At 41.6% G+C, this 21,042-nt stretch overlaps 1 protein-coding gene across 7 annotated transcripts in view; it reads left to right on the top strand.

Annotated features, from left to right (window-relative positions):
• Positions 1-21,042, top strand: part of TLN2 (talin 2) — a 419,393-nt gene that overhangs the window by 294,260 nt on the left and 104,091 nt on the right. For all 7 annotated transcript variants that reach the window (XM_033107584.1, XM_033107586.1, XM_033107581.1 and 4 more), the window contains 6 exons: positions 8,410-8,618; positions 9,299-9,418; positions 10,283-10,480; positions 11,591-11,730; positions 18,283-18,376; positions 20,281-20,370. In XM_033107584.1, the coding sequence (XP_032963475.1) occupies positions 8,410-8,618; positions 9,299-9,418; positions 10,283-10,480; positions 11,591-11,730; positions 18,283-18,376; positions 20,281-20,370 (851 nt within the window). The remainder of the gene's footprint in view (positions 1-8,409; positions 8,619-9,298; positions 9,419-10,282; positions 10,481-11,590; positions 11,731-18,282; positions 18,377-20,280; positions 20,371-21,042) is intronic.

The following is a 21,042-nucleotide window of genomic DNA, read 5'->3' as shown; positions in this document are numbered from 1 at the left end:
ACATTGAGTGTGCAGTAGTATCACAGGATGGTTTGAATTTGCATTTCCCTGGTGGACAGTGCAATTAAGGACCTTTTCATATTTATTGGCTATTTGGATATCTTCTTTTGTGAAGTACCTGTTCAGGTCTTTGGTCTTGTCCATTTTTGAAAGTTTGAGTTTGCTGTCTTTTTCTTATTTATTTGTAGGAATTCTTTATCACTTATATACCTTTCTTGTATCTTGTGGCTTACTATTTTACTCTCTTAAGTGTGTTTCTTGACGAACAAAATTGTATGTTAATATAATCCAATTCTTTTTCTTTATGGTTAGTACATTTCGTGTCCTATTTAAAAATTTGCCTCTCCAAGATCATGAAAATATTCTCCTCTGTTACATTGTAGAAGCTTTGTTGTTTTATTTTTCATATTCAGAACTACAGTCCACTTGGAACTGAGTTTTCTACATGTGCAAATAGAGTCCTACTTTAGTTTTTCCATGTGGATATGCATGTGACCCAGCACCACTTTTTGAAACGACCATTCTTTTCCCAAGCCTTTCGTGCCACTCATCATAAATGAAGTGACCATATACGTGTAAGCTGGTTTATGACCTTCAGATTCTTTTCCATTGCTTTAATTGCCTGTGCTTACTCAGTACCACACTTTCCTAATTACTGCAGCTTTATACTAAGTGTTAATATATGATTATGTCAGCCCTCAACACTGTTGTTTTTCCGCAAATTAGTGTTGACTATTCTTGACCCTTCACAGTTCCACATAAATTCTAGAATCAGCCTGTCAATTTCTACCCCGCCACCCCCGCCCCACAAAAAGTACTCTGTTGTTTTTTCTTTCATTGGGGTTACATGAATCCATTTTGGGATAATTGACATCATTACATTATTGACTTTTTATCACAGTCTTCTAATCTATGAATATGTTATATCCCTCCATTTATTTAGATTTTCCTTTGTCTCAATACTATTGTATAGTTGTCTGTGTAGAAGCTTTTGTTTTCATTCTGTGCATGATAAATTTGTTCCCATTCTTTTACTTTCAACTTTTCTGTATGCTTATGTTTAATGTGTATCCTGTGAGTATAATACAGTTTTTCTTTTGTGGAGGGAGGCATTATATGTTGATGTGACAATCCTTTTCTTTCAATTGGAGTATTTGCTCTATATACATATAATATAATTAATTACTGATATATTGGGGTTTGAATCTATCATCTTACTATTTCTTTTCTATATGGCCTACCTGTTCTAGGTTCCTTTTTCTCTCCTTTCTTGCCTTCTTTCAGATTTATATGTATTTGTTAAATTCTATTTCTCTCCCTTTGATTAGCATGTTAGTTGTACATTCATTGCCTATTCTCTTACAATTTTTTAAGTCTAATATAAGTTAGTGTATTTACCTCTTCCTGGACAGTGCAAGAATCTTCGGGCACTTGAGCTCCATTTCTCTTTCTTCCAACTCATTCATTGTTGCGTGTTTTAATTCTGCATATATTTTAATCTCTTCAGCGTAGCCTCATTGTTGCCTCATACGGTCAGTATTGATTGAATCACCTCCACGTTTACCCGTCCACTGCTCTTCATTCCTTTTTGCATCTCCATGTGCTCCCATATGACTTATTTCCTTTCTGCGTGAAGACTTCCCTTTATTATTTCCTTTAGTGGGAGTCTCCTATGACCAATTCCTTCAGTTTTTGTTTGTCTAAAAATACCTTTGTTTAGCCTTTATTTTTGGTGGATAATTTCACTTATTATAAAATTTTAGGTTGGCAGTTATTTTCTTCCAGCATTTGAAGATGTTATTCCATTGTCTTCTGGCTTCCTTTATTTCTGTTTTGAAGTCAGCTGTCAGTTTACTCTTCTAAAGGTAATGTGGTTTTATTTTTCCCCTCTACTTGCTTTTTGAATTTTCTCAGCCTTTCATTTTCAAGAAATGTGCCTAGAGGAGTTTACTTGCATATTTATTCTGCTTTGGGTTGTAGTACCCCTTAAAAATGGGATTTGTTGTCTTACATCAATTTTGGAAAACTCCCAACTGTTGTATCTTTAAATATTGCTCTGCCCTATTTTTTCTCTCTTCCTCTTTGTAGACGCCAGTTACTCCATACATTAGCCATTTCCACTGTTTTGTGTTTCTATGTTCTTTTCTATTATTGCCATAATTCTTTTCTCCATGCTTTATTCTCAGTTTTTTCTTTTGATCTGTCTTCAACTCACAATTCCTCTTTAGTTGTGTCTATTCTGTTTTCAACCCCTTCTATCATTTATAATTCTAAATGTCATATTTTTCAGTTTTATAAAAGCCATTTCATTTTCTTATAGTTTCCATTTCTCTGCTGAAATTCTCTATCTTACCTAATTTCTTTAATATATGTATCACAGTTATTTAATATCCAGGTCAAATAATTCTTATATCAGAATCACCTATGGTCCTGTTTGTATTGTCGTTTTCTTTCTCCTCATGCTTTTCAGCCATTAGTTTTATCTCTTGGTGTTTCTGATTTTTATTTTTTTCATTTAATGCTAATCATTGGTATTTACATTGTAGAGTTCATTTGAACCTCCAGATGTGTTGCCTTCCCTACAGGGGATTATTCTTTGCTTCCAACAGCTGTTTAAGATGGGGGCAGAATACCATAATGTGAGCAAGGACTGAATTAATTGGAAATTGTGCAGTCTATTTCCATTTCACCTTTTAGGGTATAATCCTTTGTGCATCCCATCCAGACAACTGTGATGTTTACCGGGACCATTCTCTTTCTTGGGCTCAGAACTATGCTATTTATTTATTTATTTATTTATTATTGGGGAACAGTGAGTTTTTCCAGGATGTCAAGTCGTTGTTTTTTTTCAATATAGTTGTGGGGAGCACAGCTCAGCTCCAAGTCAAGTCATTGTTTTCAATCTAGTTATGGAGGGCGAGCTCAGCTCCAAGTCAAGTCGTCGTTAGTGGTGGAGCGTATATAGCTCACTGGCCCATGTGGGACTTGAACCAGCGACCTTAGTGTTATGAGCACCACGCTCCAACCACCGAGCCAGCCAGCTGCCCAATGGCTGCCCAGCTCCCAAGTTCAAGCCACCGTTTTCAATCTCGTTGTGGAGGATGCAGTTCAATGGCCCATGTGAGAATCGAACTGGCAAACTTGTTGTCAAGAGCTCACACTCTAACCAACTGAACCATCCAGCCACCCCCTATGCTTTTTTTTTTTTTTTTTTTTACCTTCCGAGACCTGTGAACTCAGCCTTTAAGCTTCTGGGCAACAGTTTACAAATTAAATGCCTTGAAGGTAAAAGAAGCATTGTATTCATTTCTCTGTGCTTTCTTTACCCATAAAGATAAAATTTGATGCCTTGGTATCTCTCCAATGCCTTCAAACAGATGTTTTATATGTTTTTTCCAGTGTTTCTAGTTGTTTTCCTGAGGGAGGGTTCATCTGCAATAAGTTATTCTGCCATTACTACCTGGAAAATCCTCTTTGATATTTTTTGAAAACTATATAATTGTCACTTTGAAAATACAAGCACAATAAGAGTTATGGCCCACTATAATTTAGTACCTGCAATAATAAGAACGTACCATTCTGTCCTAATGGGAGGGCAGGGGAATTTTCAGAGTGGAATTGACACCTGATCAGGGTTGTAAGGATTGTTTAGGACTCATTTAGCATGCAAGGAGAAGGAAAAGTATATATAAATTTTTAAAAGCATAAGGCATGTGAGAGGTTTAAGTTTCAAGAATTTCTAAACATTCCTGAATTCTTGCCAGATTTTGTGTAGATGATGAAACGCGTCTTTAATGGAGGGAAGACTGCATTACAAGTTACATCATCCATCCAGACTGTCTAGTTGGTGTCTGAAAAACAGCCTAGAAGTAGCACCATTTCATTTTCATTGTGGCAGGCATTGAGTAGGTGGTTATAGCAGTGGGAACAGAATACATGAAGTCCCAAAGGTGAGAGAAAAGAAGGCTGACCAAATGAACTGAGAAAGATTCAAGCAAAAGGCAAGGAGGTGAGGAATGAAAAAATAAGGCAAGAAAGGTAGGCTGGGGTCAGATCCTAAAGGGCCTCGTAGGCCAGTGTAAGTAATTTGAAATGTAACCTATGAGTGTTGAAAATATTGAGGAGTTCTCATTTATGGATACAGTTTGAGGTCACCTTTGATATAGATTGACCATCCTCTCATGTGCAGATAAATTGGAGAGAGACAAAGTAGAAGCCAGAGAGACCAGTAAGAAGGTTGTTGCGTGCATGTACATGAGACGGCAGTGAAGACGAAAGGATGGATTAAATAGACACCTGACAGTTGGTGACTGGTTAGAAATGACAGGGGTGGGAATAAGGAAAGTAACATGGACAGCTCTGAGCATTTGACCTGATAGCTGAATGAAGAGTTGTATGAATCCCTGGGATGGAAACGCAGGACCATTGACAGGTATGTTGGATGCCAGGATCAACTTTAAATACACCCAGTTTGAAGTGTCTACAGCACATCCAAGCAGAAGTGCCCGTTAGGGAGCTGGACATTTGCCACTGGAACTCAGCAGAGAAGTCTGGGCTAAAGGTAAAGGTTTTTTAATGTTTCATAAAATGATAACGATTGAAACCATGGAGATAGATACATTTGCCTTGGCGGAGTGGTAGAATGAGAAAAAGTTTATCAGATGTAACCCTGAGGAACTCAAATATATTTAAGAAGACTGAGCAATGGAAATCTTTGAAAGAAATGAGAATATGCAGCCTTAGAGAGCAAGGAAACTAGGAAAGAGGGATGTCTCTAGAGCCAGAGAGGTAGTTGCTGCCCAGAAAGTCACTGAAGAGGGACTTAAGGAGCATCCATTGCTTTAGGAAAAACAAGGTCACTACTCTCCCTGCTGAAGGCAATTTCAGGAAAGTTGAAGAATCGGTGGGAAGCGAGGAGAAGAGAGCACGAGTATGGACAGCTATTCCGCGGGTCTCAGGTCCCTTGTCCACGATCAAGGTGTGTGGGATATTCAGAAGTTACACATTAGCGGCCACTGGGCTGGGTTCTAATGCAGATGTGCTTTTGTTTGGCCAGTGCAACATTCAAAGTACATTTCTGCTGTGCTGAATACAGTTACATAGACGGAATCCTTGCCAAATCCTTTGGGACAGATTAAAAAAATCTGTCATTCCTGGTTTGAATCTGTGAGTTTGGTATATGGTCTAATGCTATCTGCGTGCAGTCTACTTGAATTCTGATCAAGAATAACTACCAGTACAAAGAATTCTATATTTCATATCACTGATGTGTCTTCTTAAGACTCTCTTACTGGATATAACTTAAGATCCAGAAGGCAGGATACTGGGAAAGTGATCTGTGTCTTCAAAGGATTGTGGTTATTGAAACAGTGGTGGGCCTCAGTATTTCCCACTGGCAGTTCTGGCACTGTAATGCACACTTGACTATGGCAGCAGTTTCATTTGGAGGGTGGTGTGTGCTTGGAGACCGGACGCTGATGGTTCTCATCGTTACCATTTAGAACGCTGCTGTGAGTTCAGCCACGTACAGCCTTAGATATCCATTAGGCTCCAGCCTTTGGTGGCCTCGTTCCATCCTTTTGATCATGTGGCTTCCTCTTTCTGGGAAACCTGATCCCTCCAAAGAGGACCCTTGATGTGCCCTGAGATTTCATAGTAAGTCCTCAGCAGAAAACACATGGATACACATGGACAAATAAGCCTCAGCTTTTGGAACTCAGTTCTTCTGGTTTCTGCCTTTTTTTTTTTTTTTTAATTGTCTGAGTCTACAAACGGTTTCAGTAAATGACTTTTGCATAAATATGACTTATTGCATAAGACAAATGTTTTATTCTTCCAGTCATATAAAAACTGAAATAGAAACAGATTTAACAGTTCATATGATAGGAAGGCAAGAGGAGAGGTCTAAAAATCACAGCCTAGAATTTCCAACGGTCAGAGCTATATCTCAGCCTCTCCAAAAGCCTGTGGGAAACAGGTCCAGAGGAAAAAGGCAACAGTCTAGGCCACACAGCTAATTAGCAGCAAAGCCAGAGCTAAATGAGGTCTTAACCACATCTGGTGCTTTTCTGAGCAAGGCCGTCCTTCCCGAACTATGCTAGAAGCTTAAACAGAAAAGGGAATGACTGTTCTACTCAGCTTGTTTCTCTTCTTTACCTTAGCTTTATTTATCTTTGTGTTTTCTCTTCTGGCTTCCATCTAAACAACAAACAAACAAGCAAACAACAAAAAAACATTTTGTTTGAAATTCTTCGATTCCACATGCTGCATTCAGAAGTGCCATGTGAGAAACAGTAGTTTGGCTATTTTGTAATTTGCCTTGATTAGATTGTAGGGTTGTGTCCGGCTCTGTGGCTTACTAAATATTTACAGATTAGCAAGTGTGTGATGCTGCAAAGTTGTCTTGTTTTTTGGATCTGGGCCCTTTGCACTCTTGATTGTATTACGGCGCCTTGTCCTCAGTAAGGAGAGGGCCAGCAACTACATCTGTGCCCCACAGCTAAAGCAGTGGCAGGTGAGGGCCACACTCAGTGGCCCCCAGAGACTGTCAGGCTGAGACCTTTCGGAAGTAGTCACCTCAAAGCTTAGTGAGAGCGAGAAATTGATTTATGTATTTTTCATGTGGATGTTACATGTTCTAACAAGATCCCTCATACTGTGTTTCCCCAAAAATAAGACCTAGCCGTACCATCAGCTCTAATGCGTCTTTTGGAGCAAAAATTAACGTAAGACCCGGTCTTAATATAATATAAGACCGGGTCTTATATAATGCAATATAAGACCAGGTGTAATATAATATAATATAATACAATATAATACCAGGTCTTATATTAATTTTTTGCTCCAGAAGACACATTAGAGCTGATGGTCTGGCTAGGTCTTATTTTCAGGGAAACATGGTAGTTCTCTATCCCAAAGAGCACTGTGCAGAGAGTCTGATCCAGAAGTTAAAATACTGCAGATCTAGCTCTGGTGCTGCCCCTAAACATGTGTCCGTGGACAAGTCCATGGCCTCCTTGGTGAAACAGTTTGATGCGAGGAGCTTTAAGGTCAGCTATTCCACGGTTCTCAGATTCCTTTGTTATGTGCTCTGGCATTTCCAGCCTTCATCCTCTTCTTGGGTGTGCCAAATACTAATTGCCATGTAGGAAGACTCATGTTCATTCTGTAGGAGGTGGCACTATAGTTTTTAAGGACCAGTTTATCTTTGTACTTTATCACCAAATCCCATCATCTTTAGAAGTGACTTTAAAGATGAACAGGCACTTTGCAAAAGAGGACATCACAATGGCCATTAAGTGTGTGAAAAAATGCTCAACGTCATTATCCATTAGGGATATAAAACTTACACCTCAGTGAGATGCCCCTGCACACCCACCAGAATGGGTAAAATAAAAAATCGGACAATAGCAAGTTTTAGCTAGGATGCAGAGCAACTGGAAATCTCATACATTGCTGGTGGAGTGCATTGTGGTAAAAACATTCTGCAAAAAGCTTTGTAGTGCCCACTAAAGCTAAATATGCACTTACTCTATAACCCAGCAATTGAACTCTGTGTTTCTATTAAAAGAAATGATTCCATATGTCGACCTAAATGCAGGTATTAGAACTTTCTTGATAGTCCAAACAGGAAAGAATTCAAATGTCCATTAGCAGAAGAATGGATAAACAAATGTTGATGTCTTCATGTAATGGAATAGTACACCGCAAGGAAAAGGAATGAACTGTTATGGGTAACAATATAGGTGAATCTCACAGCATAGTGGTCAGAGAAAGAAACCAGACACAAAAGAATCCATACTGTGTGGTTCCATCAACATGGTGTTTAAGAAAAGGTAAAATAGTCAAAGGTAATAGAAGCTAGAACAATGATGTCTTCTGGTTGAGAGGATATTGCCTGGGAAAGACCACAGATGATGGAGATGGTCTCTGTCTCCATCTGGATGGTAGATATGTGGAGGTATACCTATGCAGAAATTCACTGAGCGGCACACTTAGACTTGTTCCCTTATCCTGTGCAAGTTTATGCCAGATAAAAACAATGGAGAAGAAAAGTGAGTTTGAATGATTCATCTGTGTACTTGATCCCACGTATTTGGTCTTTTAGGTTTAGGGACAAGTGGGGCACCGGACGGAGTGAGGGGAACCAGAGAGAGATCGTTTTTAGCATGGCATTTGTGATAGCATCTCTCTTACATCGGCCCAGAGCCAGTGGTATGGGGGAATTCTTTGAGAAGCACAGGAATTCAAATTTTATAACAAGTCATTTTTATAATAATTCAAATTTTATAATAAGTGTGCCAGTCACTGTCAGAGGGTTCTCTTCTTTCTAGGAGGCTCTGGTCTAGAGGCTTACTCCCAAATATGACTTTAGATGGAATCTAATAGTCTGGTGGCTTTTATCCTCAGGGGTGGCTGCTAGAGAGACAGCCCAAGCTCTGAAGACCCTGGCCCAGGCTGCCCGTGGAGTGGCTGCATCTACGAGTGACCCCACGGCTGCACATGCCATGTTAGATTCTGCTCGAGACGTGATGGAGGGCTCAGCCATGCTCATCCAAGAAGCCAAGCAGGCCCTGATTGCACCTGGAGATGCAGAAAGTCAGCAGAGACTAGCCCAGGTGAGGCCCAGAATTCGCCGTTGTGATTATCATAAAGGAAGCTGGGAAGGAGATGGTTTAGGTGAAAGGAAGGATAGCCCTCCGAAGACCTGACCCTTTAACTGAAAATGCCAAACAGTGCAAACAGGGCGTTTGCTTAAAAGGCATTCTCACACATGCTTAAAAGGCGTCCATGGGCATCTCCGGAAGTGCTCAGAGTGAGGTTTGAGGATGATGGCCCAGGCGGTTGCTGAGCGGAAATCAACCACAGGCCCAGCTAATTGTGATCCAAAAAACTCAAGGCTTGCATCCACCTCGGTGACCTCTGCAGGGCTCTCAAGAAGGGAGCTATTTCTCTTTTTCTTGGTATTAGATATCTTTGTTTTAGAACCTGACATGATATTGGCGAGTTCTGTGTTTGAATCACAGAGTCATGCTTAGCCTAGCTTTGGGGAGCAGGTAGGTCGTACTGTATCACTCTGTCAGACCCTTTGCCAAGACAGGATGTTAACCCCGGTGAGAGGTCCAGAGGAGGTGATTTAGTAGTAAACAGTGTCAGGTAGATGCTGGTGGAGATTTTCCCAATCTTTTTCAGCTCTGCATACTGTCACTACTCACTCCCAACACATGTGCAAAAATGTTTGCTTGGAAAGCTGCTTTCTTGTGGACTTAATGGAGCTTTTCTCCCCCCGTGTGTGCAGGTGGCCAAAGCGGTCTCACACTCCTTGAATAACTGCGTGAATTGCCTCCCTGGGCAAAAGGATGTGGACGTGGCGTTGAAGAGCATTGGGGAGTCCAGCAAGAAGCTGCTTGTGGACTCGGTGAGAGGTTTGGGATTGGGAAGGGGACTTGGGGAACGGGGCTCCTCTCAGGTGTGAGTGGAGTCTTCTCCCCTCCGTGGAGATCTCTGAGCACCTAACCTTTCCTTTAGGAGTCCTGTTTTTCCTGCCAATCTCCCTTTTCCTTGTTTGGCTTTCTAGTCAGCAAAGCTCCCGAGCCCTCTTCAGGGAGCTTGTGGCTTTTTTTCTTGTGTGTTTTCTGTCTGGTGCCTGGCACATACCAGATATGTAAGCAATGTATGTGGTGTGACTAATATAGTCTCGTTTAACTCTCTGCAACTTTTCATAAGCAGTTATAGTTCTGGTAGTGACACGTCTGTCCTATAGAAAAATTACATTATTAGCAAAGACCTAATGCTAAAATTAGCATTATTAGCACTAATAAACAAAAATTGATGGCATTAGTTTGGAAGAATAGAATTTGAAGTTTAATAGCCTCTGCCGTTTAGTTCCAAAGAGCTAAAATTTTGAGAGATTTTGTTTAAAAGCAACTACATAGAGTTGTGGTTTAGAGAGTCAGATTAGATCCTGGAGTCAGATTGCCCAGGTATGAATCCAGGCTCTGCCACTCACGAGACCACGGCCCCCGAGGATAGCCATCCTTACCATTTTTAGATCCGCTGTATCTCACACTGAATAGATGTTCAGTAAATTGACGTGCATGAAGTGAATGAATGAGTGTATATATTATGTTGAAGGTCAAACTTAACATGAGCTCAAGCCACACAGAACCTTTTAATCTGGAGTCAGAGATGCATCCGTGGAGAGTGCTCTCCACAGTACCTTTCTCTATCCCTGCCATGCAAAGCGAAACTTACCATAGGGTCTGCTTTCTGTTCCTCGTAGTTACCTCCAAGCACAAAGCCATTCCAGGAAGCGCAGAGTGAACTGAACCAAGCAGCAGCTGACCTGAACCAGTCTGCTGGGGAAGTGGTCCATGCCACCCGTGGCCAAAGCGGAGAGCTGGCTGCAGCCTCTGGAAAGTTCAGCGATGATTTCGATGAATTCCTCGATGCTGGCATTGAGATGGCGGGCCAAGCGCAGGTGGGTGTGCAGGTAGCTGTCTGGATTGACCGTCACCTCTCCACTCTGATGGACTGTCTACCCTTGAGGCCGATTAGGCAAATAGGAGCAGGGAACCTGTAAACAGGCTGCCCCGTTTCACTCTCTTTGCCGCTTAGGAAGCTCCATGACTTCACAGGACTGGCATTCCAAAAGATGGTATCAACTTATGTGTGGAGTACTTCTGGGAGATGAAGGATAACTTTTCCCATGATCCTCCAGCAGAATCCATCATTTCACTTACATTTTGTTGGAGGGAGGGTAGTAAGAGGTGGGAAAATGTTTAGCTGAGATTAGGGCAGCTCTGCATCCTGTACTTCAAATATGGTATACTATAACAAAAAAAAATCATATTTTTGATATTCAGAGGGTCCATCTAAAGGGACTATGTCAAATACTGAATATCAAAGGATTAAAAATTACCTCCTTCAGACGAACAGATAAACCCCTTGTGTAGAACAAGGGAGCATGACCAGTCTGGTGTCAGCTTGCAGCGCTGTTTTTTCCTGACCTCCTGTGAACTCCCCGAGGAGACCTGGGCTGTTTCTTACTCTGTTATCTACAAAGGGTTGTTTCTCAATGGCAAGCCAGGTGAGAAATGTGTCCTCTCCCGAGTCAGGAACTTCTGGGATGCAGTCAGCTCAGAATATGGAGACACTGCTGGCCCTTTGTGCCAGGCTGAGATGTTCGAGCTCCTTGACAACTCCAGCATTGTTGAGCAGGACACTGGGATGGTGGCTGGGCTGTGTACTGTGCGCGCGTGTGTGCATTCTCGCTCTCTGTCTGTTACTCTCTTTCTTCCTCCCTCCCCCTCCTTTTAATGCCTCCACTTGTGAGATAGCACAGCTCTTGGCTGACCCACTTGGGCATGGATTTCTGTCCTGTTTCGTGACTCTTGGTCTGGGTATCTGTTTGGGGAAGGGTAGACACTGGTCAGTGTCCCAACAAATTAGGCATCTGCAAACGATTTGGGCTTAATGCAGTCTATAGAGATAACTTGCTTCCATTGCAAGATGCTGCTCCTAGCTCTCTGAACGCTTCCTTGGAGAAATGGAGCACCCCTAATTACTCTGGCGCCTTTTCACCTTCTAGACCAAAGAAGACCAGATCCAGGTGATAGGGAACCTCAAGAACATCTCTATGGCATCCAGCAAGTTGTTGTTAGCTGCCAAGTCTCTGTCTGTAGATCCAGGAGCCCCCAACGCGAAAAATCTCCTAGCTGCCGCTGCAAGGTAAGAGTGGAACAAAATGGGCTTTCATGGGTTGATAACAGTGTCAGTGTCTGAAAGGTATGCCTGGCCTCCTGCTTCTTGTGCCGAGCAAAGAATTGGTGCTGCCCTTTCGTTGTCAGAGGTGATGTCAAGAGGGATAGAGACACTGATGTTTTATTAAACAGGTTCATTTTCATGTGCTTTCCCCACTGAAGATGTCTGTCTCCTCCTCTAGCCTTTTCAGCTGGACTTGCTTAGACTAAGCCCCGCCCCCTGCAGTGATTTGTAAATATTATGGATTAAATGTAGTTTTTAAAGTAGTGTTATATCTTTCAGATCATGAAAGTAAAATATGCTCTTTGGAAAGGAAATCAGAAAATACTGAAAAGTGTAAAACAGAAAATGATAATCAGTTAGCCATTCAGCATTTCTTGAGCGCTTCCTCCCTGCCTGATGGCAGTGTTAATTAGATGGCTTTAAACCTGTTCACTTTGTCCCATGCAGAATGGTTCTGGTTTAGGATAAGTGGGGTGGCAGGGGGCGTAAATCATACTTGGAAATATATTCAAACATAAATCTGAGTTTTGGATGCTGTCTTGGTTCTTCTTTCCTGCTGTTTGCACCCAAAGAAGTGGGTAATACAATACGATTTCTGTTCCAGGGCCACTGTGGCAATTTAGCCTCAATAACTAGTGACTGAATGCTGGTAACATGGAGAAACTGTAGTGACAGCCCAGGAAAATCTTACATTACCAATCTCACATTCCTTTTCCTGACCTGAATGGATAGGGCATTTTATGTTTCTGTGGTGGTACAGGCATGTTTTCTTGGCGTCACTTGACATCCCTTTATATATAGGAAAGCTGACAGTAGTGAAAGATTCAATGTAGGGCAATTGGGGTACAGAGCATAATTGGAAACTTTTCAAATGTGCAGATGAGTGATGTGTAAAAAGCACAGCTTAAAATCTACGATTGTTTTTAAGCTTGGTTTTGTTTGTTTGCTTACTTGTTTTTTCTCCTGAGAGCTCAACGGCTGTTCCTATTCTAGTCCAGGCGTTAATACTTGACTAACTAGGCTACACGGGTCACGTCATTCAAACCATCTAAACTTTTCCATCTGCAAAATGGGGATGTGTCCTACCTCATCCTGAAGCTCGTCACAGTTCTCAATACATAAGATGTCATGGTACTAATGACTAAACCTGTCTTTGGTTCCCTCTTGGCTTGTTCTGTTATTTTTGGGGGGCTGGATTACACAAATCAGGGCAATTCCTCTGAAAACCTTTGGGTTTCCTCATTTATTCCCAAATATACACTTTAGCTTCAAACAATAGCCAGAGCCACTAGGAGATTGGAAAAATATGCTCACATCTGCCCACTTCCATCTTACGCTTTGTTTTGTGATTGTTCCAGTAAGCAAGTGCCCTCCCAGGTGGGAGTGAACTGGGGGCTGGGGTGACATGTGTGGTGTTGAGCAGCTGTTTCTGATACAAACCCTGTCTTGATCGCCTTTTTTTCCTACAAAGAACCTTGGGATAAGGCAACCGACGTTTCCAGGTGTCTGAACTCAGATGTTTTTCATTATCTTCAATTTTTTGCATCATTTCAGAATTATAATTTCCAACTTAGACTGTGTTATTCACTGTCTTAAATTGTGGGAAGAAGGGGAGAGTATGAATTGGCATTTTGAAAGCCAGAGAAGGAAGGAAACACAGACCTGGAAGGAATGTTGCTGTTGTCTATGGCTCTTGTCTATGGCTCTGAGGGTATCTGAAGGCCCCCTGGTGGTGACAGTTAAGAAAGGACCGGGAGACTTAGGTGAAAAACCTGTCTTTGCCTCTGTCCTGGCTTTCAGCAGTTGACAGGAGTTCCTAGCCTGATGGCTCATAGCCAAGTAAACACTTAAAAATCATCACGTGAAATGATTTTATCGGGATGAAACTGTTGCAAGAAGATGCTGGCACATTCCTCCTGGCTTCTTGGCACATGCTGGCAAGCAAGCTCTACTCCCTGGTGTGGTTTCCCAACAAAGCTCCCAGTAGTTCCCAGTAGCTTCCTCTTGAGAGGTAAAGCGCTCCCCAGTTGGGGTGCATTTATTCTCTTGTTATTTCATTTGTTCCTTACATATATTTTTATCACATGCCAGACATGGGATAAGGCCAATCGATGCTGGGTGCTGGGCACACACTGTGAATAAGACAGGGCACTGGTGGAGTTTGGGCAGGTGGCACACACAGAGAGCATAAGACATCTGGGCCTCACGACAGCCCTGCACACAAGCAGCCTTGGCGTTAAGCAGCAGGGATCTGATGGTCGTTGACCTCCCCTTCAGTCCCACAGCCCTCACCGTTCTTGAGACAGCCAATCCCTGCCTTCATATGGATGTCCCCAAAGACCTCAGGGGTGCCACTGTGGGGAACCCAGACCTGGATCAGCTTGGCCCTGCCCTGCTCCTGTGTCAGCAGACTCGAGTCCCTTGTTCTTCGTGGGCTCCATGATCCTTCCTCTTTGGGCTAAAGGTGTGCCTCTGAAACAGAAGTAGATAGAATGTATCTTTTTCCTCTGCTCTTCATTCTGCCTCTGAGCCCAGGGACCTTTGAAGAACCCGGTCCCTTGGTATCTGATGCCTAGCGGGGAGGAAGTTATTTTCTGTTGAGTATCTGGCTTGTTCATCTTCTTCCTGTGGAATAGGTGGGCTCTGGCTCTTTTCTGATGAATTGGGTGGAGCTGGAGACCCTTTGTCAACCATTTATCAGCATTTTCCCTGCCCAGGGCTGCTCTGAGGCTCCCAGGTCTTAGCCAAGGAAATGAAAAACCGGTTTGCCGTTGCAAGAAAGAGGGCATAGCCTTCCTCGGAGCACTTCCCCTGAGCAGCTGTTCACACCACAGTCACCGGGCCAGGACTCCAGAGTCAAAAAGACTTCACACATATAGCTGTCAGCATCCGACCCATCCCAGGCTGTGTTTTCTTTAAGCTGCTTTCTGGTCCCCGGAGGGCACTCCCTAGGGACTTTGCAGGTTGCTTCTCTTCCCTGTCTACCATCTGGTTTAAGGTTCCTATTGGGCAGGCTTTCTCCTGTCTCAGAGACTGTGAAAAAGGAGGACCCAGCAAGCAGCACTTGAAGCTATAAAATAGAAAAATGTAAACTGGGCCTTCTGTCTATTGATCTCCTCTAGAATGTTCTCTTCCCTTTATCCAAATCAGGGTCTCGTTCAGGCATGACTCTAGTCCACGTTGAGCGCTCCTTTCCGTGCAAACCCATGCCCACTGTCAAGGCCTTAATGGATTTTCTCCCATGCTCCCTATGGGTCGGACATGCATCTGGCCTCTCGGAGGCTCAGGATCCATTGCACCCTCTCTGTGTCCTACCCCATCACTGCTTGCTTTGGCTCACCTTCTTTGTGTCTTTTCTGTTCGTTGTCTTGCTTCTCCAACTGGACTGCAAGCACCTTGCTGTCCTAGAGAGACTTAAATAGTATTATTTATAATCCCCAAGCCTATGCAACAGGACCCAGGAAATACTACAGAGGGATTGCATTTTGCTGTTTACTCCCTCCCTAAGTACCTCCTCCCTTGAGGAAGGGAAATGTCTGATACCGCTATTTTCCCTCCAAGCTCTATATCGGATAATTTGTGCTTAATACATAATCCAAAGCACAAATTGGTGTTTTTTTTTTCTCTCACCCCTGGCTCAGTTTCATATCTAGTTAAAATTTCTCACCAGGGTTCCCAAACTTCAGTTCAATCAATTTAGTATCTCTAAACACAAAATGATTTGTAGGTTAGGAAGCCTTATTAAACTTTTGAGGTTGGAGATCCCAACTCTTTAGAAACTGAAACTGGTTAGATATGCTTAGATAAAGAATAAAATCCAAGAAAATGCTATCTCTAGATGGTGGAATTATGGTCACTTAACTTTTTTAAGTTTATAAAATAAACTTATAGAGCTTTGATCATTTTAAAAATTGTGGGAAAAGAAATACTGTTCAGGCCTATCTGGATTGATAAAGAAGAGAGGCAGAACGCTACTAATTTTGGTCATCTTTAAAAATCATAATATAATTTGATTAATTCATAATTTTCATCAGATTTATGAAAAATTTTTTCTTAAATATGAAATCATTGTTAACATTCTTATACATTTATTTTCACAGTTGTGGGCTCATACTGTTTATACTGTTTTGTAAATTTTACTTAATTGTGTATCAAATATTCTTTTATGAGGTTAGGAATATGCTATGCATTATGACTTTTAATGGGTGCCCAGAAATCTGTTGTGGACTGTACATTTATTTAGTCAACCCTTTATCATTGCCTATTTGGATTGCCTCAAAACCATTGCTCTTGTAAATAACTGCTGTAGTTTGAAACATAAAAATATTATTTTTCATTGTCAAATCTATATAAACATTTGCTTCTGGGCCACTTAGTTTAGTACTTGGCTAGGTAATCCAGACTCTAAAAATGAATCACGGGAATAAATGATACTTAAATAATGCTTCTTAGTCATGGATCACTATTAGCCAAGTGACTCATTCAGACATGCAGTGCTTGTGTTGGCACTTTCGTGGATTATCTAACTACAAACTCGTAGTCTGTTGGGGTTTTTTTTATTTTAACCCCAAGTTTTTATTTGAAAAATTTTCACATCTACACAATAGTTAAAAGAATAGGGCAATGAACTATGATACGTTCTCTGGATTCACCAGTTGTAAACAATTAGTTGTTAATGGAAAAATCTTCACATAAAAACTAGGTTTTTAAAAAATACAGATAAACAGGAAACATTGAAAGAAATAAGCTAAATGGAGAGCATGTGGAGGTGTTCTCCACGTGATCATGTCATCACAATTGAGGACATTCTCTACCCTTTGTCATGTTGACATATGCCAACCTGTCCACTCAGAAGTGTGTCTTGAAGGTGACCATACAACACAGTGCTGGACTTTCTGAGGGACACTTCTAGCGACTACATCACGGGTGCACACCTAAGGTGGTCAGAACTAGAGATTGTCCTGCCATCTCAGTGGTTCTGGTTTTGTTTTACACCATGGAGGACACAGTGCTCCCCAACGACCTTAAAAAATTCACCACTTTTCCCCTAAAAAAATGACTCACTAGAGTCAGTATTGCAAAAACTATTTTGAGATTCTTTCTTGAGTTCAGGAATGTTTTTCTTCTTCCCATCACCCCAGTTGAATTTAAAATTCAAAGCAGTACCGCCTCATCAAATAATTAAGCCTGTTGCCTTTGTACGTTAGCAATATAATTTTCCATCTAATTTGGTATTCTGTGGGAAGCTGCAAAGCCATGTAAACTAATAAAATGAGGCGTCTCTTACGTTAGGCAGTTTTAACGATTAACAGGCATATGTGCCCATTTTGTTTTTGTTTTCAGTTGTCCGCTAGGTTTTCAGTTGTCCGCTAGTTGTAGTTGTTCGTAACTGAGTAGAATGCAGGGCCCTGCCAGAACTGTGGACCAGTTCTGACCTTGCAGAAAAGTGTTTGAGTCAGATAGGCATGGATTTAAGTCAGTGTCTGCTCCTGACTCATAGCACCCCGGTAGGGAATTATCTCACCTCTCTCTTTTTTTTTTTTTTCCATTTATAAAACACAAGGGTATTCAATTTTAAGACTTAATATAAATCTATAGTAATCAAAGTGGTATGGTTAGAAGGGTTGGTGAAAGGTTAGACACAGGTCAACGGAATAAAATAGAGTCCAGAAGTAGACCTACACAAACATGGCCAATTGATTGTCTATGGAGAAATGATAGACTTTTAAACAAATGCTGCTGAAATAATTGGACTTCCAATCCTTGAAAAAAAAATCTGGACAGCCTTTTAAGTCCTAAGAAGACTAGAAACACATGTAAAATCATCCAACGATCTCTAATTAATTCTTATTAATAGTAGCAAAAGATAACAATTTTGGGTTTTTTTCTTTTTTTCTTTTTTTTTGTCTTATTTTTTTGTTATTGTTTTCTAGAAAATAACTATTTTAAAGAATTTGGGGGTAGCTTTTAGGAACCAGCCGATCATGTAGAATTTAATGGAAAGTAGGTATTTTAAAATCATAGGCACAGCTTACTATACGTCACTGTATCTAAAAATATACAAAATATTCCAAACTACATAAAGGCAATCCAAAATAGCCTTGTTCCAATAATCTTATTCTTTATGGGCTGCTAATGAAGGATCTTGAAAATAGTGTTAATATGATCTCTTTGCTATTTGCAACATTGTTGCAAACTCTTTCTTATGAATATATTAAAAAATAGTCATACTTTTTTTTTTTTTTTTAATAGTCATACTTTCTTAAGAGAACTTTTAGGACCCTTTCAGGGTAAATCAAAAGAATAATCAGAAGCAAGGTAAGGATTCTCATTATCTTCCCTGGATGTAGTTTATTTTTGGTTGTTCAGGGCCTTATAGCAGAGCTCTCCTGGGGACCCCAGGCTATACAGTGAATTAGTTGTATTTCTAGTGAACCTGCAAGGCGTTGTTGGGGAAATTACTGTTGATCTCTAAAAGCAAAATACCCCGCCCCCCTTTTCCTGTTTCTGTCACAGAGCGGTGACAGAGAGCATCAATCAACTCATCACTCTGTGTACCCAGCAAGCTCCTGGCCAGAAAGAGTGTGACAATGCTTTGCGGGAGCTCGAGGTAGGTCCCTGGGCAGGTGCTGAGGATCTTAGAGTGTGTGTCTGTCTGTCCTTTCCCTGAGGGTCAATTCCATCTCCTTTGTCCTTGCATTTTATCTTCCTGGAAGACTGTTGAGGCCAAAGTTCCAACCCGAGTGGGAAGGAACTGAAGAAAGATTAGATTTGGTGGGATTGTCATCCTTGCTTCCCCCTTTTCCACTAGGATGACAGTTATTTTGTTAAAGGAGTCTTGATTTCAAACAGGAAGAGGCGTGTGGTCTTGGGGGTGGGCTGAAGAGGAGCCATCTCTACCTGAAAAGTTTGGGAGAGATTATTCTAGAGCATTTGGGAGAAGCTGGGATTGATGGGTTTTTTGAGTAAAAATGATTTCCCTGTACATTTTATTTTGTAACACGTAGGAGGCACATAAGATGAAACCCACTTATTACTATACGATCAAGGTGCCTGTGGGGTCCTTATGGCCCAGAACAGTGCTTTGCCATTTATATTCACACTTACAATTTATTTGTAATTTAAAATCCATTTAAGCCCATAGAATATGTGGGTAAACATAAAATCAATGTGCCTACTTGTATGTAAAGCAATTCTAACCAATATAGGTTATATTAAAACAGCCAAATGGGTATCTCTGCAGATATTGAGTTTAGTCTTCTGGATGATTAGTGTGGGTCTGTCAGGGTGGGAATAACTACCATGCCAGAAAGGGTGGGGGTCGATCGCAGCTTCTGAAGGGTTTGATTGAGGCCGGGTCTGAGGATGGCAATAGGGCATTGTGCACAGCTGGAAGTGAGAAGAGGCTGGTTACCATGGGACTGAACCGTTCTGAGAACAATGGAGAGGGTTTCCGGCCTTGAGTGAATTACTGCCGTATTCTGGTCTGTTCACATTTGCAGATATCAACGAGATGTGAGCTGTTGATGTAAATGAGCTCTGTTGGCCTAGGTGCAAATACTCTGTCCCTTAATGGTCTCCTTGGTTGCCAAAATTACGACTATTTCAGCATCGTTGAGAGCAATTTTGATTATGCAAGGAGTGGGAGGAGGTTCTTCAATGAAATGAGCTCCTTCTTCTGCCGCCCTCTTTTCCGTAGATCTTTGAGTAACTTAGCAGTTTCCCCCCAGCCCTTTGTAACTCAAATGACCTTGTCTTTCTGTTGGCTGTGCCCCAAAGGCTGCCATCCACATGTACATTGTCACTCAATGGGGAGGAAGTGGAATGGCTATATCCCCAGACTTTCCTTCCTTGTAAGTGATCTTGGAAGGTCGTTACAATATGAAAGCTAGCGATGGTGTTCAGTGGAGTGGAGACAAAGACAGAAGGGGCAAGCCCCTTACCCAATTCCTTGATGGGGACCTAAGCTAGCGTGAACATTTTATATACTGTTTAAATTAAAAAAATAAACCATCCCAGTGGGCGGTTTTGGGGAGTTACTTTCTTTCATGCCCACCCATTAAAATGTTCAAGAGTTGAAAACTGAGGATTCTACTAATCATGAAGAAGTGAGTTAGTGTGTCCTTGAAATTTAAACTCCTTGGAGTTTTCCAGCAGAGAAACTGTACTAATTTACCATGAATATGTTGCCTTGCATTAACTTTCAAATTTCTTTGAAAGAAAAATCTCCCCCTTCTGCAGATACTATACTTGTCCTTCAAAACTGAAAACCAGAGATGCTCCTCTCTGTCAAAGCTAACCTCAGACACAGTTTCCCCACCCCCCAGTGTTGTGTTTTTAGCAGAAAATCTGAACTCATGGATACCCTGATCTAAATTCCTTTCAAGAATCCAGGTAAATGAGTGATCGTGACCAGAATCCTGGTTATGGAGGGGAAGTTCGTCGTCGGTCTTTTATGATGGATTTCTCTTGTTCTGTAACACCTGCCTTGCTTTTTGCGTTCTCCGTCTCTAGACTGTGAAGGGGATGTTGGGCAATCCTAACGAACCTGTTAGTGACCTCTCTTACTTTGACTGCATTGAGAGTGTGATGGAAAACTCCAAGGTAAGCCTGTCTGTGCTCTTAACATCGCTCTTCAGTGTGGGGAACAGTGTAGACGTGCTGTGCGTGCATCGGTCTGTGGCCACTCTGTGAGGCTGCACGTATCATGAAGCCTTGTTGTGGAGCCCTTGGCTCAGGTGCTTCTCAAACTTGACCACGCATCAGAATCACCTCGGGGTCTTGTTAAACAGAGATTGGGGGGCCCCACCCATGAGTTTCTGATTCAGTAGATCTGAGGTGGGACTGAGATTGTGCATTTCTGACAAGTGCCCAGGTCCTGCCCATGTGATCCACTGCTTATACCCTATCGCAGATGGGTCTTACTGGGAATCGAATCATGTATTTTCTTCACCTGGGATTGAACTGCTGGGGAAAGCCCTTCAGTGATCTTGGCTTATCTGAGACCTCTTGTGCCTTCTTTTTGCCATCTATCCATGGCATGCATTCTCAGGGAGAGTGAAAAATGGGGGGGGGGGGTGTTCCTGGGGGGTAGGAAAATCTAAGATAATACAATGGTTTGTGTACCCCCCCAATCTTAACCTTACTGAACAAAATCTTATTTCTTAGTATTTAATTTGTTGTCTGTGGCAATTAGGGGGAAAATACTATAAAAAGACGTATTAGTGGAGCAATAATAATTTTTTAAAAGGTTGAGAAATATTGACCTATGGTAAT

The sequence above is a fragment of the Rhinolophus ferrumequinum genome, chromosome 6 (assembly GCF_004115265.2).
Source record: "Rhinolophus ferrumequinum isolate MPI-CBG mRhiFer1 chromosome 6, mRhiFer1_v1.p, whole genome shotgun sequence".
Lineage (NCBI taxonomy): Eukaryota > Metazoa > Chordata > Mammalia > Chiroptera > Rhinolophidae > Rhinolophus > Rhinolophus ferrumequinum.
The sequence above is the reverse complement of the archived record's forward strand: the minus strand, read 5'-3'. Positions and strand labels throughout refer to the sequence as shown.